At 41.3% G+C, this 18,498-nt stretch overlaps 1 protein-coding gene across 5 annotated transcripts in view; it reads right to left on the minus strand.

Moving 5' to 3' along the window:
- Positions 1-1,663: 1,663 nt before the first annotated feature.
- phf14 (PHD finger protein 14) overlaps positions 1,664-18,498 on the minus strand; it is a 141,233-nt gene continuing 124,398 nt past the window's right edge. For 4 of the 5 annotated variants that reach the window (XM_026156303.2, XM_026156304.2, XM_026156305.2 and 1 more), the window contains one exon: positions 1,664-2,238. In XM_026156303.2, the coding sequence (XP_026012088.1) occupies positions 2,164-2,238 (75 nt within the window). In that variant the 3' untranslated portion in view covers positions 1,664-2,163. The remainder of the gene's footprint in view (positions 2,239-18,498) is intronic. The other variant, XR_013904431.1, reaches the window with a different exon arrangement.

An 18,498-nucleotide genomic window follows, 5' to 3' on the forward strand; every position in this document is an offset into this window, starting at 1 on the left:
GGTGAGAAATGAAACTGAAATTATTCGAGAGCTGAATTTTTAAAGGATAAAATGCAGCTTCAAAGCAAATCAATTCATTTTCAAAATATAAAATTCAATTTCAATTTAGTGATGATCATTTTCAAACCATAAATTCAATTTCAATTTAGACTAATTCAAATTCAGTTTTCAAAAGCATTTATTCAAGTTACAATTCAGATTCAATCTGAGCAATTCAAATTCAAATTGAACTTATTCAAATTCAGTTTCTGATGGCACAGATTTCTGCCCATAGTAATCCGGCTCCTGTAGTATTTTCTGGCTTTGTATAAAATGTAAAGTTCTTGGTTTTTTGCAACTATTACTTTCTGATGATGTGTTACTCCAGGTAGTATGACGCTAAACAGGCTAATAACTAGAGAATGAGACTTTGAACGTGTGTTAGTGAGTTTAAGTGATAGAGAAGCATTTAGGCTTTCCAATTCGGATTTATTGGCACTTTAAGGGATAGCTTCAGATTTGCTGACAGGCAAAAAATCTGACAGGCCATGATCTCTGGTCAAATCTAATGATTCGTTTACTCTCTGTTAACAGTCATAGAAACTAAATGTAGTCACCACTTTCAAACATTTCTAAGGTTGTGGATACTGTAGCAGTTGATGTGAGATAACACTTTTGCTGCTTCCTTTACAGTGGCCCTGAGAAGTCAAATACACTGCAACTTAAAAAAAAATACCAGCAAATAGAAAAAAGGTCTAATAGGCACACAAAACTCCAAGACACAAAACAAAGGTTGATGGAACAAATGCTTCAAAAATACTCCTAATAATTCTGTTTTTTGTGAGCCGGTGCAGTGTTTTTCCCCCCCCTTTCTCCACTATGTTTTATTCACCTTCTGTTGTGTTTTGTGTGCTTTTATGCCATTTTTCTATTTGCTGTCATTAATAAAGGAAGACAGGATAAAGACAGCATGTCTTTATCCTGTCTTCCTTCTTTCACCCCAACCAATCACAGCAGATGGCCCCGCCCCTCCCTGAGCCTGGTTCTGCCGGAGGTTTCTTCCTGTTAAAAGGGAGTTTTTCCTTCCCACTGTCGCCAAAGTGCTTGCTCATAGGGGGTCATATGATTGTTGGGTTTTTCTCTGTATGCATTATTGTAGGCTCTACCTTACAATATAAAGCACCTTGAGGCAACTGTTGTTGTGATTTGGCGCTAAATAAATAAAACTTAATTGAATTGAATTTCTTAAGTAGTAGTGCACTTGACCTCTTAAGGCCATGCTCTTTGGCCTCAATTGATGTTAAATTTCAATTGCAAAGTGAGTGAGAGCATGGACATTTAGTTATGATTACAGCCTACAAGCAGGTCAAACAACCTATGAAAAAGAAGTAAAAGAGTTCCAAACTAATTCTACTTTACAAAGTATATAAATAAAATACTTAAGTAGATATATTTCCTAAACAAGATATTCATTAAGATCCAAAGGCAAAATGTAGCATAATAAGTTTTGTACTGCTGAAAATAAAAGTTAAAAAAAAAAAAATCAACAAAAAAACAAATCCTAAAACCTTATTTTCTCACTTATTTAGTTACATAAGTTCATAAGAAGTAGGAAATCCTGGTGGTATGAATAAGATACAAAAATAAAATGCTCCAGTTAAACACACATTGAAAGTTGTTGGAGGTATTACTGCTGACCTCTGACTGGTTTAAGTGTGTAAGCATGGTCAGCAGGGAATAGGGGGGTGCTCTATGGGCTCTGACGAAAAAGTGTCATCTTGTAAACAGGACACTGAGCATACTTTGTGTGGCATGATGATCATAAGTGTATGAAAGCAGAGTAAAGAGTCAGACACTGCTGTAGAAGGAGCTCAGTAATATATGTTTCTGTGTGTACTCCTGTGCTGGATGATTTCATGTGCTTCATAAGGCTGTCTGAAACCTGTCGGTTTCACCCTCATCCATAAAAATTACAAATTCTTTCCTTGAAAGTAAAGATATCAACATTTGAATACCATTTGTCAAAATACACCTCTGGTTGCTAACCTAAAGTAGAAGCTAAAAGCTGTTTGTCTACAAACTTTGGGAAACTAGTAGAAAGTTACATGTGCTTTAGTCTGAACAACAAAAGCAGAGTGGCAGCGCAGCCATTAAGAAGGTGTGTTTGTGTCCTCTCTATCTGGATTAGTTTGGATTCCCCCGCTCTGCTGTTTCCTCTTGAACAGCCTCATCTTCCTCCATCGGCTCTTCCTCTTCCTCCTGCAAAGACACAGCACACTTTTATATAGACAACATATACACAAAAACCACTACAGTGTTTTCAGGTTCCCTGACCAAAACTAAGGAGGGATAAGATGTAATTTGTTTCTACTTTCAAAATTCAATTCAATTCAATTTTATTTATATAGCGCCAAATCACAACAAAAGTCGCCTCAAGGCGCTTCATAGATACAGAGAAAAACCCAACAATCATATGACCCCCTATGAGCAAGCACTTTGGCGACAGTGGGAAGGAAAAACTCCCTTTTAACAGGAAGAAACCTCCGGCAGAACCAGGCTCAGGGAGGGGCGTGGCCATCTGCTGTGATTGTTTGGGGTGAGAGAAGGAAGACAGGATAAAGACATGCTGTGGAAGAGAGACAGAGGTTAATAACAGATATGATTCAATGCAGAGAGGTCTGTTAACACATAGTGAGTGAAGTCCTTGTAATTAATATCATGTTAATTTGTCCAGTTACTCAAGCCTCTTAAAACACAGGGACTATTTACAAAAATGGCTGTCATTTCTAAACACTTAATCCAACGCCTTTTTACATTTACTTTTAAAAGTAATTATAAACACAATATAAGGATGGTTTTTATTACTTTTATGAAAATCCCTTGTAGTCATTGACTCATTTAAGGATTGTAAAATAAATTTTTTGTTGTTGTTGCTTATATTAACTTTAGGTGTAAAGTATGAGGTATGAAAATCTGTCAGCATTCTTCTGAACCTCCAAGCAACAAGACGACCTTCGAGCCTTACTGTCCAGCAAGAATTTCCCCCTCTTTCTACACAGAAAATAGTTATCCAGTAGGAGTTGATCTCACTTCTTGGCTTATAATAGAATACTGAAAAAAGAGACACTAAAGAGTACATTGCCTGCTGTTGCCTCATTAGGTTAGCATGTTAAAATTCAAGTCACACAGACAAACTAATTCTTTAAATAATAGTAATATTATTTATTTATTTTGCCAATGGGGTGTGTCTGGCTTAATTAGAGAAACTCAATAGCTCAAAAAAGGCAGTAACTGAAAATCCATCTTAAGATAAAAAATATTGCAGCAGGAGTATGACACCTTTGTTGTTGAGTAGTAAGACTACTAACCGGGGTAATGTAATTGTTAGCTTTGATCATATGCACATGCAAAAGACCACTGCTATGGGGAAAATGAAATACTGAGGGATGATCATGAACACTGGGTAAGGGAACAGAGGGATTCAGACAGAAACGAGAACAAGGGATCAGCTTACCCTGCTCACGACAGGGTCACCCGGGCCCACCTTTTGACAAGGCCCCACCATCCATTGTAGGTGCCGTAGGGGTCTGGTGCTATATAAAATAATCAGGAGCTGAAGCTTTTTTTATTTTTATTTTTATTTTATTTTTTTTTGGGGGGGGGGGGGGGGGGGGGTTGTTCTCAAACTTTTTACATCATTCCCCACATGGCAGGAAGGATATTTTCAAAATATTGACAGAAAAGCTGCAATTTAATTAGATAAACTCATTCACAATGAATCCTTCAGTGGCATTTCAGACACAGATTCACCCTATAGCTATCAGCGATCATGCTCCTGTATCTTTAACACTAATGCACAAGAATAATACTACGCCAAGTAAAAACTGGAGATTTAATACATCAATGCTTAAAGAGACTTTATTAAATATTTTAAAAAAAGAGTCACTTCCAAGTCATTCCTCTCAGCCCTCCAGATGACTTCTTCACAAAGGCAAAAACAATATTCATTAAATTCATTTGGAATAATAGAAGAGCCAGACTGCGCCTTTCGCTACTATATCTCCTGTATGACAGGGGAGGTCTGTGTGTTCCAAACCTCAAATGGTACTACTGGGCTGCCCAGCTTTCTGCGGCCTCATGCTGGTTTTCAACGACAACCTTACCCTGGGTAAATTTAGAAAGGACAAGCACTACCCCCTTACCGCTCAGCACTTACCTGTACTCCGCAAAGTATAAAGATCTGATGAAAGATACATCAAACCTCTTTGTTACAAATACCATCCGTGTCTGGTTTGACGCACTCAAGTTTAAAAATGAAACGCCAGTTTTATATGATATCATATTTGGACTATAATGACACTCCCGGAACATCAGCATCTGTTCTATGGGAAGCAGGGAAAGCTGTGATGAGAGGTAAAATAATTTCTTTCTCACCACATAAAAAGAAAGAAGAAAACAAAAATATTCAGGAATTAGAAAAAAACATCAAATCACTAGAAGAAGCCTACGCGTCCCACCAAGATCAGGAAACATTGAACAAAATACGCAAAACAAAACTAGAATTAAATGAGATAATTGATAAAAAAAACAAAATTCTTAGTACAAAGACTACGCCTACAAAATTATGAACATGGTAATAAATCCGGTCAATTTCTAGCAAACCAGCTAAAAATAAATAAAGAAAAAACAACTATATGTGCTGTTCAAGATCCATCTGGGTATATGACCCGAAACAAATAAACAACATTTTCATGGATTTCTATAAAAGATTGTATTCACCACAAATAAACCCATCTAAAAAAGAAATTGATCAGTTTTTGGACAACATAACTCTTCCAAAATTATTAGACACTCAAGCAATGGCAGTGGATTCACCACTGACACCAGGTGAACTCCAGGAAGCTCTGATAAGTATGCCCAATAATAAGGCTCCAGGTCCAGACGGCTTTCCTGCAGAATTCTACAAAGAATTCTGGTCGATTCTAGCACCAGTTTTCTACAGAACGTTGTTGGAAATCAAAGAAAAGGGCAGACTTCCATCAAATAGGAATTCTGCAAACATTAATCTCCTGCTAAAACCAGGCAAAGACCCCGTATATCCCTCAAGCTATCGTCCAATATCCCTTATAAATGTAGACCTTAAAATAATCTGCAAAGCTCTCTCAAAAAGATTAGAGAAAATAATCCCCCTCTTAATTCATCCTGACCAAACTGGTTTCATAAAAGGTCGGCACTCATCAACAAATACACGTAGGTTACTCAATTTGATAGACTACTCATACAGTAAAAACCTAGAAACTACAATATTTTCTTTAGATGCAGAAAAAGCATTTGACAGAGTTAACTGGAAATTTCTATTTGCAACTTTACACAAATTTGGTTTTGGATCCTCTTTCATTAACTGGTTAAAAATATTATATAATTCCCCAACAGCTTGTGTCAAAACAAATGACCAAACATCCTCCAGCTTCTGTCTCCTGAGGGGCACCAGGCAGGGATGCCCACTTTCCCCTTCACTGTTTGCAATTTTTATTGAACCACTAGCAGCAGCAATTAGACAGAATTCAGTAATTAAGAGCATAAAATGCAAGAATGTGGAACATAAAATAGGTGCTGGTCCCCATGAAGTGATACACTTGCTTTCCCCTGCAAGTAAAGCGTGATGTCTTATCAGGAAGCAGACCCTGACCCTGGGTTACTCTAATTTTCTGGCAAAGGTTAGTCTTGGAGTTTTTGCAGAATTTGCATTCACCACACTGAGGCACATACAACGGGATGACAGTATCACCTGGCTTAAACTTGGTAACACCTTCGCCAACACTTTCAAACGTTCCAGCACCATCGTGTCCCAAGCTAACAGGGAAAAGCCCCTCAGGGTCACTGCCACTCAGAGTGTAGGCATCTGTATGACACACGCCTGTAGCAGAGATCTTAATGCGAACTTCATGGGCCTTAGGTGGGGCTGACTCCACCTCTTCAATAGAAAGAGGTTTCCTTGGCTCCCAGGCAACAGCTGCCTTGCACTTGATTATTTCACCAGCTGTCTCCATGCTCAGCCAGTTTCGCCAGATCAGCCTGCTGAACGTAGAGGGAAAGATCTTCTTCGGTGTCTTGGCCCAAAGGCTATCTACCTTCCTGCAAAGAAACTACTATATATTGACACATCAGTGCAGAAGGCCGGCATCCCGGGCTTCTTGGGATGTCTGGAGCATGCCAGCATCATCTGGCACCAGATTCAAACTGCCAAGAAAGAACGAAGAGACCTTCAAGTGGTGTTTTTAGACCTTGCCAATGCCTTTGGGTCAGTTCCGCACAAGATCTTGTGGATGGCCTTCAACTATTTCAGCGTACCAAACCACATCACAGGACTGGTCAAGATCTACTTTCAGGATTTACAGTTTTGTGTGACAGCTGAGAACACCACTACAGCCTGCCAGCACCTGGAAATTGGAGTTATGGCAGACTGCACGATTTCCCCTCTGGCATTTATCATGGCAATGGAGTTGGTCATACGGGCATCCTGGTGGGTAGTGGGAGGTGAGAGACTCAAGAGTGGCCTTCGTCTTCCTCCCATTCGGGCCTACATGGATGACATGACATCACTACAACAACAAAACCATGTACTAAGCGATTGCTACAGAAGCTCCTGGAAAACATAGAATGGGCAAAAATGGAGTTTAAGCCAAGTAGATCTCACAGCATCTCCATCACAAAAGGAAAACTGACAGCCGAGCAATTCTATATCAGTGGAGAACCAATTCCAACAGTCTTAGAGAAGCCCATAAAGAGCCTGGGACGGTGGTATAATGCAGACCTCAGTGATACGTGGCAACTAGAACAATTAAGGCAGAACTTGGTTGATGACCTCAAGCGGATTAACAACACTGCACTCCCAGAGAAACTGAAGCTCTGGTGCTTCCAGTTTGGGTTATTACACAGACTACTGTGGCCGTTGACAATGTACGAGGTCTCACTCAATCATGCCAATCGACTAGAGAAGCTAGTGAGCTCCTACGTTAAGAAGTGGCTCGGACTTCCCAAATGCCTCAGCAGCGTTGGACTCTACAGCGAAGGGATACTGTCATTGCCTATCCCCTGCCTGGTCGAGGAGATTAAATGTGCAAAAGTGAGGCTTGAGATGTCACTCATGGACTCCTGGGACCCCATAGTGAGAGGCACTGCTCCCACCCTAGCAACGCGGAGGAAGTGGATCCCAGCCACATCTGTGCTACAGGCGAAATCCGCTCTTTGGCATCGTGACGTGGTGGGTCATGTCCAACAGGAAAGAGGGGGATTTGGTCATGGCGCAGTAACACCTTGGTCGCAACAGGCATCTGTAACTGAACGTCGAAAAATGGTGGTGGAGTAGGTGCGTCGACAGGAGGAAACAGCCAGACATGCCAGAGCCGTGGTACTGGCCAAGCAGGGTTGCTGGATGAATTGGGAGAGTGTGGAAAAGAGGAAACTCTCATGGAGTGAAATCTGGGGCATGGAGTCTAATAGACTAAGTTTCACCATGGAAGGCCTCCATGGAATGTCTGCAAAGTGTTCAGAATACTGCTACAAGGCTTCTGACCAAGTCTTCCAAGTACTCTCATGTCACACCCCTGCTGATCCTGCTGCACTAGCTCCCCATTAAATTCAGAGTCCACTTTAAGATTATGACTTTGACATTCAGGGCTCTGCATGGACAAGCATCGGCATATATCAGAGATCTTTTACATGGCTGTATTGTTGAGTTATTTGAGCTGACAGCAAATTTACACTGTTATACAAGCTATACACTGACTACTTTACATTGCATCAAAGTGTCATATCTTCAATATTGTCCCATGATTCAGTATAGTCGCTTATCTTAACGTCTTAACAACACAGGCACAGTCTTTGAGAGGGGCTGGACTGCAGTTGCCAACAGTGAGAGGCAGCGGGCAAGGATGGGTATTCTAATATCTTCCATTATATAATAAATAATCTATATGGAGGTGAGGTGTGTACTAACTTTTTTGATCCCATTCCCATTAAGAAGGCAAAAAATTCCACAAATGAACACTGATAAGGCTGTGAAGTGAAAACCATTTCAGGTGACTACATCATGAGGATCATTGAGAGAAGGCCAAGGTTTGCAGTAATGTCAAGAAATCCAAGGATGGCTATTTTAAATTAAATTGAATTGAATTTTAGATTCCTCAATTTTATTTATACAGCGCAAATTCACAACAGTTGCCTCAAGGTGCTTTATATTGTAAGGTAGACCCTACAATAATAAATTCAGAGAAAATCCAACAATCATATGACCCCCTATGAGCAAGCACTTTTGCGACAGTGGGAAAGAAAAAAGAAGCTTTTTTTCCCTGCTTTTTAAGAGGAATAAACCTCTGGCAGAACCAGGCTCAGGGAGGGGCCCGTCATCTGCCTTGACCGACTGGGTGAGAGAAGGAAGACAGGACAAAAGACATGATGTGGAAGAGAGCCAGAGATTAATAACAAGTATGAGTCAATGCAGAGAGGTCAACATAGTGAGTCAGAAAGGTGATTGAAGAAGAAATACTCAAATGGAAGAAAGAAGTCCTACATATTTGTTTAATATGTCCATTGAAGGACATATCTATATGGGGCGATCATGGCTCAAGAGTTGGGAGTTCGCCTTGTAATCGGAAGGTTGCCGGTTCGAGCCCCAGCTTGAACAGTCTCAGTCGTTGTGTCCTTGGGCAAGACACTTCACCCGTTGCCTACTGGTGGTGGTCAGAGGGCCTGGTGGCGCCAGTGTCTGGCAACCTCGCCTCTGTCAGTGTGCCCCAGGGTGGCTGTGGCTACAATGTAGCTTGCCATCACTAGTGTGTGAATGGGTGGATGACTGGATGTGTGAAGCGCTTTGGGGTCCTTAGGGACTAGAAAAAAGCGCTATACAAATACAGGCCATTTACCATATCCTGGTCAAAAATGACTCCAAGGTTCCTCACAATGTTGCTGGAGGCCAAGGTAATCCCATCCAGAGTGAGAAACTGGTTAGATACCATATTTCTAGGAATATTTGGGCCACGTACAATGACCTCAGTTTTATCTGAATTTAGTCTTGGTTCAGGGCTTTGAAGATGATAACAGTGGGTGAATTATATTCTTAAACTTAGTTACAGAACTACAACACTAGTTGATGTTTGTCATGGCGGTAATCCCCAAACTAGATGAAGGGAGCTGTTAAGTTGAAAGAGGAGTCCTATCTGGCTTAGTTAGCTTGTAGGTTAACTGAGGAAACTGGCAGGTTCCAACAGGCCAAATAAATCCCTCTCTCGCCCCAGTGGGCGGCCTATCCTTCAAGCTTGAGTCCTCTACCAGAGGCCTGGGAACTTGAGGGTCCTGCGCAGTATCTTAGCTGTTCCTGGGAATGCACTCTTCTGGAAAGAGATCTCCGATTTTGTTCCTGGGATCTGTTGGAGCCACTCGCCTAACTTGGGAGTCACCGCACCTAGTGCTTCGATTACCACTGGGACCACTGTTACCTTCATCCTCCACATCTTCTCCAGCTCTTCTCTGAGCCCTTGGTATTTCTCAAGTTTCTCATGTTCTTTCTTCCTGATGTTGCTGTCATTTGGAACCACTACATCTATCAGTACGGCTGTCTTCTTCTGTTTATCTACCACCACTATGTCTGGTTTGTTAGCCGTCACCATTTTGTCCATCTGTTTGGGGTGAAACCCTCCATGCAGGGTCAGGAGTTTCCTGGTCTTGATGTCAGTGGCTTGTATCTCCCTCCTTTGGCCAACTTATTATCCCAGTAGGGTACCTGATCACGGGCAGGGCGTAGGTGTTGATAGCCCGGATCTTGTTCTTACCGTTCAGCTGACTCCTCAGGACCCCAGACCTTCTGCAGGTACTTTGTAGTTGCAGCTTTCCTAGTGGCCTCTTCATGGTTCCCATTTGCCTGTGATTCCTAGGTACTTGTAGCTGTCTTCTATGTCTGCAATGTTGCCTTCTGGTAGTTCTGACTACCTTCCCTCTCTTTGTTATCATCTGATTACACTTCTCCAGTTGGAACGACATTCCGATGTCATTGCTGTATATCCTGGTGGCGTGGATCAGTAAATCAATGTCTCGTTCACTCTTGGCATACAGCCTGACGTCATGCATCTACAGGAGGTGGCTGACAACTGCTCCATTCCATAGTCGGTATCCATAGCCAGTCTTGTCAATGATCTCACTGAGGGGGTTCAGGCCTATGCAGAACAGCAGTGGGGACAGAGCATCTCCTTGGTAGGTCCCGCACTTGATGGTGACTTGTGCTATGGGCTTGAAGTTGGTATCTTGCATTGTACAGCACATCCCCATTGAGTTCCTGATGAAGGCTCTTAGGGTCCTGTTGATCTTGTATAGGTCTAGGCATTCCAGGATCCAGGTGTGGGGCATTGAGTCATAGGCCTTCTTGTAATCAATCCAGGCAGTGCACCGGCTGGTCAGCCTAGTTCTGAGCTCAGATAAAATAATTATTGTGGGTGATTTTAACATACATGTAGATGCTAAAAATGACAGCCTCAACATGGCATTTAGTCTGTTATTAGACTCAATTGGTTTCTCTCAAAATGTAAAAAAACCCACCCACCACTTTAATCACACTCTAGACCTTGTTTTAACATATGGCATAGAAACTGAACATTTAACAGTGTTTCCTGAAAACCCTCTCCTGTCTGATCATTTCCTGATAACATTTACATTTACAATAATTGATTACACAGCGGTGGAGAGTAGACTTTATCAAAGTAGATGTCTTTCTGAAAACGCTGTAACTAAGTTTAAGAATATAATCCACCCACTGTTATCATCTTCAATGCCCTGTACCAACACAGAGCAGAGCAGCTATCTGAACGCTACCCCAGCAGAGGTCGATTATCTTGTTAATAATTTCACCTCCTCACTACGTACGACTCTGGATACTGTAGCTCCAGTGAAAACTAAGGTCTCAAATCAGAAGTACCTGGCTCCGTGGTATAATTCTCAAACACGTACCCTAAAGCAGATGACTCGTAATCTGGAGAGGAAATGGCGTGTTACAAATTTAGAGGATCATCATTTAGCCTGGAGAAATAGTTTGCTGCTTTATAAGAAAGCCCTCCGCAAAGCCAGAACATCTTACTATTCATCACTGATTGAAGAAAATAAGAACAACCCCAGGTTTCTCTTCAGCACTGTAGCCAGGCTGACAAAAAGTCAGAGCTCTTTCGAGCCAACCATCCCTTTAACGTTAACTAGTAATGACTTCATGAACTTCTTCACAAATAAAATTTTTATCATTAGAGAAAAAATTACCAGTAATCATCCCACAGATGTAATATTATCTACAGCTACTCTTAGTACCATTAATGTTAAGTTAGACTCTTTTTCTTCAATTGATCTTTCTGAGTTAATTTCAATAATTACTTCCTCCAAACCATCAACGTGTCTTTTAGACCCCATTCCTACAAAACTGCTCAAAGAAGTCCTGCCATTAATTAATTCTTCGATCTTAAATATGATCAACCTATCTCTAATAATCAGCTATGTACCACAGGCCTTCAAGCTGGCTGTAGTTAAACCTTTACTCAAAAAGCCATCTCTAGACCCAGCAGTCTTAGCTAATTATTGGCCAATCTCCAACCTTCCTTTCATATCAAAAATCCTTGAAAGAGTAGTTGTCAAACAGCTAACAGATCATCTGCAGAGGAATGGCTTATTTGAAGAGTTTCAGTCAGGTTTCAGAGCTCATCACAGCACAGAAACAGCTTTAGTGAAGGTTACAAATGATCTTCTTATGGCCTCTGACAGTGGACTCATCTCTGTGCTTGTCCTGCTAGACCTCAGTGCAGCATTCGATACTGTTGACCATAATATCCTATTAGAGCGATTAGAACATGCTGTAGGTATTATATGTACTGCACTGCAGTGGTTTGTATCATATCTATCTAATAGACTCCAATTTGTGCATGTAAATGGAGAGTCCTCTTCACACACTGAGGTTAATTATGGAGTTCCACAGGGTTCAGTGCTAGGACCAATTCTGTTTACATTATACATGCTTCCCTTAGGCAGCATTATTAGAAGACATAGCATACATTTTCACTGCTATGCTGATCACCCAGCTCTATCTATCCATGAAGCCAGATAACACACACCAATTAGTTAAACTGCAGGAATGTCTTAAAGACATAAAGACCTGGATGGCCGCTAACTTTCTGCTTCTTAATTCAGATCAAAATGAGGTTATTGTACTCGGCCCTGAAAATCTTAGAAATATGATATCTAACCAGATTCTTACTCTGGATGGCATTACCTTGGCCTCCAGTAACGCTGTGAGGAACCTTGGAGTCATTTTTGACCAGGACATGTCCTTCAACGCACATATTAAACAAATATGTAAGACTGCGTTCTTCCATTTGCGCAACATCTCTAAAGTTAGAAATATCCTGTCTCAGAGTGACGCTGAAAAACTAGTTCATGCATTTATTACTTCCAGGCTGGACGACTGTAATTCATTATTATCAGGATGTCCAAAAAACTCACTGAAAAGCCTTCAGCTAATCCAAAATGCTGCAGCAAGAGTCCTGACAGGGACTAGAAAGAGAGAGCATATTTCTCCTGTTTTGGCTTCCCTTCATTGGCTTCCTGTTAAATCCAGAATTGAATTCAAAATCCTGCTCCTCACATACAAGGTCTTAAATAATCAGGCCCCATCTTATCTTAATGACCTTGTAGTACCATATCACCCTATTAGAGCACTTCGCTCTCGCTCTGCAGGCCTACTTGTTGTTCCTAGAGTATTTAAAAGTAAAATGGGAGGGAGAGCCTTAAGTTTTCAGGCCCCTCTTCTGTGGAACCAGCTTCCAGTTTGGATTCGGGAGACAGACACTATTTCTACTTTTAAGATTAAGCTTAAAACTTTCCTTTTTGCTAAAGCATATAGTTAGGGCTGAAGCAGGTGACCCTGAATCCTCCCTTAGTTATGCTGCAATAGACATAGGCTGCCGGGGGATTCCCATGATGCATTGAGTTTTTCCTTTCCAGTCACCTTTCTCACTCACTATGCTTGCTCATAGGGGGTCATATGATTGTTGGGTTTTTCTCTGTACCTATGAAGCGCCTTGAGGCGACTTTTGTTGTGATTTGGCGCTATATAAATAAAATTGAATTGAATTGAATTGAATAGTCTTGCAGTCTCGGGCGACTGCTCAGTCTTACCAGTAGCTGGTGTTTTGCTCCTCTAACCAATCTCTGATGGCTCCCCCTTGCTGTAGCATATGTTTTGTACCTCGTCAATCTCTTCCTGTGAGAGCAGTCTCTTCTTCTGAATGTTGGAACACTGAGCTACTAGTTGTTTTGCCGTCAATGATGATGTTGGGTATCGACGATTTCATACATCCCTCATCCTATCCATGCAATCCCTTCCGCCAGGGTTCCTTGCATAATAGCATTCCAACAAAACCCTATTTTCTTCTCTTGCCCACCGATGCCTTCTTGTTCCAGTAGGCCACTTCTCATCAGGGTGCGCTGGTTCCCCAACACCTTGTTGATCAGGGCGATGACCGAGCCAGCATGACTTATTTATCTCTTTCACTCTGGTATGCCAGGCGGGAATCGAGCTTGCGACCCTCTACTCCAACGGCGTGTAGTGGAGAACTGCTGATAATGGATGTGACTGGAGGGTTGTATTTGACCTGCAAGCCCAATGTTTAATTCGGACAGTTGTTTTCTAAAGACACAACCTCATGAGTTTGGTCAACTGTTGCCACCAGGAATGCCCTTTGTCACCTATTCTTTCATAATAGGTGTAGCCAGGTGGCAAAAGACTTCTACTTTGGTGGCCTCAGAATCTCATCTCTGCTTTTTGCAGATGATGCCTTTCTATTGGCTTTATCATGTGGTGGCCTCTAGCTCGCACTGGAGCAGTTCACAGCTAAGTGTAAAGCAGCAGAAATGAGAACTAGCACTTATAAATCTGGGGCCATGGTCCTCAGCTAAAAAAGGGTGAAGTGCTCACTCCAGGTCAGGGATAATTTGCTGCACCAAGTAGAGGCGTTTAAGTATCTCAGGATTTCAGGTTTACGAGCCAGGGGAGAGGGGAGCAAGAGATTGACAGATGGATTAGGCTGGCATTTGCAGTCAGTCAGAGGCTGTTTGTTCCTTTGTTCATACTTACCTTTGTTTCTTTGTTTTGAGCCTTAGGTGTTAGGTGTTTGGGATCATCACCATACCTGCCATCACCGGCCTTAACCAAGAGGAGGAGTTTTTTTAAGGAAAGCTTTCTTCGTTTTTGTGTTTTTCGAGATTACGGACTAACTTATCAAGAGTTATCTTAGAGGGATTTATGTAAATGAGCTAATCAGTGGAGTAGTGAGCCTTATGTCTTTCTCATTTCCCTGAGGAGGAGCGGTGAGCTGTGCTGCCTAGGCCATATGCTTTTAGATTTTTATTATTATGAGTTAATCTGGGGATCTTAGGCTTAACTTTCATGTGTTATGGAGATCACTGTAAATAAATTGGTCATATCTGGGGACCCAAAATATCTGCTGAGTCTGCTTACCTACCACCTTGCTTGATGGGGTGTCACTCATGAGGTAAAGCAGGTCATCTACTAATCGGAAAGTTGGTGGTTTGATCCCTGGCTGCTCCAGTCTGCATGCCAAATATTCTTGGGAAAAAAGTGCGTACAGTGGGTGTATAAAGCACTGTGAGCACTCTGGGAGAGTAGAGAAGCGCTATATAAGAATCAGCCCTTTTACAATTTTACAATAATATGAGAGCTGCTGTGAATAAATCTGCCATAACAACAAAAATAAAAGACCAAATGTGATCAAACTAATCCTTTTTATCTATGTCCATTAACTTTTTGCACAAATTGTCCTGCTTTGACTTACCCTTTAAAATACTAGACATGATCATCAAGTGGACCCAAAAGACCTTTGCAATACTTTGTGTTTAACATACAGTTGGTGTTCCTACTGGAGCAGTTACAGTTGCAGTTATAAAGCAATGGAAAGCACGTTAGTTAAAGAAAGTTAGTTCTGCATAAGAAAATCTCTGTTATTTATTTTGTCATGTTAAGCTACTTCTTATAAATGTTAACAATATGTAACTTATTAATACATTTTTTTCATACCCCTGATAATATGTTTTTATCATGAAAGATGGACCCGACCACACAGTTCACATTTTCAACATTCGGTTGTTGTCTCTACCACTCCCAGTTGCAGCTTTTCAGCTACAACCTCCACACACAACAACACACCACAGGTCCTGGCACGTTTTGTACAGGGGAGGCGTGATGAGCTGATGGAATTCCGGTGTATCGGCCTCCCCTGAAGCCCCGCCACAATGTCAGCATCAATAGTCTTCTGTAGTAATTAAATACAACTTTATTAAGAAGAAAGGCCTGTCCTGCTTCATAGTAGTTGTTGTTAGTTTTGCTGTTGTTGTGCTATACTATTAGCAACCTTATGAGCCACCTGCTGTGGATGATATTATAGTTATAGCTTATAAAAATTATAGAATTATAGAATCTATTTCTATTCTATTTGGTCTGTAATGGAAAATTTGTGTTTCACCTTATTGAAGCCCAGCTTACTATTGGTATGTAGTTTTCTTGAACAAAGAATGAGTGTGAATATTTGTAAACAAACTAATTGGAACTGTGTTCATCATCAGGTTGGTGCCTACGTGACTGTGAGGACTGAGCTCCCTACAGCTGAACAGACAAAGATTCCCACTTGTTGGCTACAAAGGAACTGTTATTATTTTACCTTTTTGTCTTTGCCAGTTCGTGCTGTATCAATCACTTTGCAAAGGTTTTAACTTTCTTTTAATAAATCTCAGAAAATCAGTTTGGTTTCATGTTGATTCAGGAAAACCTGGATTTAGACTCCATGAGTCTGAAAGAGTGCTTACCTGCAAACAAATTACTGAGGAGAAGAGTGCCTGGCAACTGAGAGCAGACAGTGACCGCTGAAATCTCAATTGATAAAGAATCCAGAGTGGAGAGAATTTTTCAAGGACAAATAATTTGATTTAAGGAATTTGAAATTATTCTGTGTTTGGTAAGAGGGTCCACCATTCAGAGAAAAATTCTGTAAACACAGTTGGTTTGGGCTGATCGCCAGAGGGAAGATGCAAATCAACACTGTAAAGTAAAGGTAAAGTGTGTGTGTTAGTCCCCATAGGGAAATAGTTCCTCTGCATTTAACCCATTCACCCAGTGAAGCAGTGGGCAGCCACCAATGCAGCGCACGGGGAGCAGTGTGTAGGGACGGTACCTTGCTCAGGGGTACCTCAGGGTAGCCGTTCAGTGGAGTCGATCCCCCGACCTTCCGATCATGGGGCGACCACTCTACCTACTGAGCTATCCCTGCCCCTTATCTGTTAACCTGGGCTGAGGACCATCGGCAGATGCAAATTATCACCGTTAGTTTGGGCTGATTGCCACAAGCAGACACACGCTAATGGCATTATGGGTTACATAAGGGACAACTTACTGGGCCTGAATTCACAAACAGCCATTGGTTGATTAGTTGTGATTGAGAATCTACAGATTGGATGTCTGAGATTGAACTTGAGTACCACCAGGAACAAATATGGGGAGCTCAAAGTCCAAAACAGAAAGCCGACTCAAGAGGTATACCATAAAATAGTCCAAATGTCCAATTTATGAAAAACAAACATGGTGAAATATTGTAGCAATAAAATGTGCGGATAAATTAACTTTAATTTCTAAAAAATGGGTATTTCAGTATAAGATTAAATAATGCAAAAAGGGGAAAAGGAAGATGAGGAGACATTAATTAAAAGAGAAATAGTATGTGTCATTTAATACAGATTGAAATGATTATTATCTTGTGGCAGGACTGCAAGAATCAGAGAGGGAACATGTTAACAGGCAGGGATGAAAAATTATATTAATTAAATGCCTCAGTGTGTCAGTAGCAGGCAAACCAAGACCTGGATCAACCTCGACCAACATCATCAGACCTACATCAAGGGCCAGGTTTGGCTAAATATTCCACAGCTTTACCGCCAGCCATCTTGAACTGTGAAAAACATGTTTCAACGACAAAAAAACCCTCTTCCTTAAGACACAATACTAGAGCAACTGCAGTGACATCAAGAGTCAAAGGAGCTTGCAAAGAAAATCGTCTGGACTTCTTTAAGTTGCTTGAACAGAGGGACTCCAGATAGCTGAAACAAACCTAACCACACCGCTGACAATGTACATGTCACAACCATAAAATACTGCAGGGCAGGGAGCAGCAGAGAAGTGGAGGGAGAAGAGAACATGAGGCTCTTTTTAGTGTGGTGACACATGAATAATTGGGTTAAGGATTGTCCTGAAAATAAGAAAACTGAGGCTAACTGACTCGGAGTGGAAGGTAAGAAAGAGAAGGGTCCTCAGCATCCTCAAGCGGTTATACAGGGCAAAATTATTGTTATAAAGAAATGAATGCCACAATTGGAAGACTAAAAGCACATAGAAGCCCTGGCATGGATGGTTTCACTGGTGAATGGTATAAGGCCTACAGGGAGGAATTAACTTCTAGACTAAAGGCAGCGTGTAACTGGGTCCTTAAATGAGGGGAGGTTACCTGCTCATGGAAAGAAGCGGCCATATCTGTTGTTCCAAAGGAGGAAAAAGATAAATTGAATTATAGACACTATCAACCAAGATCAGTATTAAACCTGGATTAATGTTAATAATCCATTAATTTATTAATCTTGACTAAGCTGGGTTTATCCATCAGAGCCAGACCCAAGACAGAATTAGAAGGACTCTCCACGTCATACATCATATAAAAAGAATAATATTGAGGCAATGCTGATAGGTTTAGATGCAGAAAAAGTATTTGACTCTGTAAGATTGTCATTTCTCTATAAAGTTTTAAAGTTTAGATTTCATCAAATAGTCATTAAGGCAATTCAATCAATCTGCAATAAACCAACAGCCAAAATGAAAATAAATGGCAGTCTATCGGAACCATTTACTCTTGAAAGATTATGCCGACAGGTCTGCCCCCCTGTTACCGATCTTATTTGCTCAGTTTGTTGAACCTCTTAGCCAGTACATAAAACAGGATAATCAAATTAGAGGAATCAATATACAGGGAGACTGCTTATTATGTCTTTGCGGCTTCAACGACAAAAATTGAACAAACTCTGCTTCAAATGGACCCAGTATGTCATAAGTTGCTGGTGTACTTGGATTTTTCCACACAACCATTTCTAGGGTTTACAGAGAATGGTCTAAAAACAAAGAAAATATCCAATGAACAGCAGGTCTTTGGGCAAAAATGTCTCATTGATGCCATAAGTCTAAGAAGAATAGCCACACTACTTTGAGCTCCCATCCATCCATCCATCCATTCGCTTCCGCTTGTCCTTTTCAGGGTCGCGGGGGGCGCTGGAGCCTATCCCAGCTGTCATAGGGCGAGAGGCGGGGTACACCCTGGACAGGTCGCCAGTCTGTCGCAGGGCTAACACACAGGGACAGACAACCATTCACATTCATTCGCA

Source organism: Astatotilapia calliptera, chromosome 22 (genome assembly GCF_964374335.1).
Source record: "Astatotilapia calliptera chromosome 22, fAstCal68.1, whole genome shotgun sequence".
In the NCBI taxonomy this organism is placed as follows: domain Eukaryota; kingdom Metazoa; phylum Chordata; class Actinopteri; order Cichliformes; family Cichlidae; genus Astatotilapia; species Astatotilapia calliptera.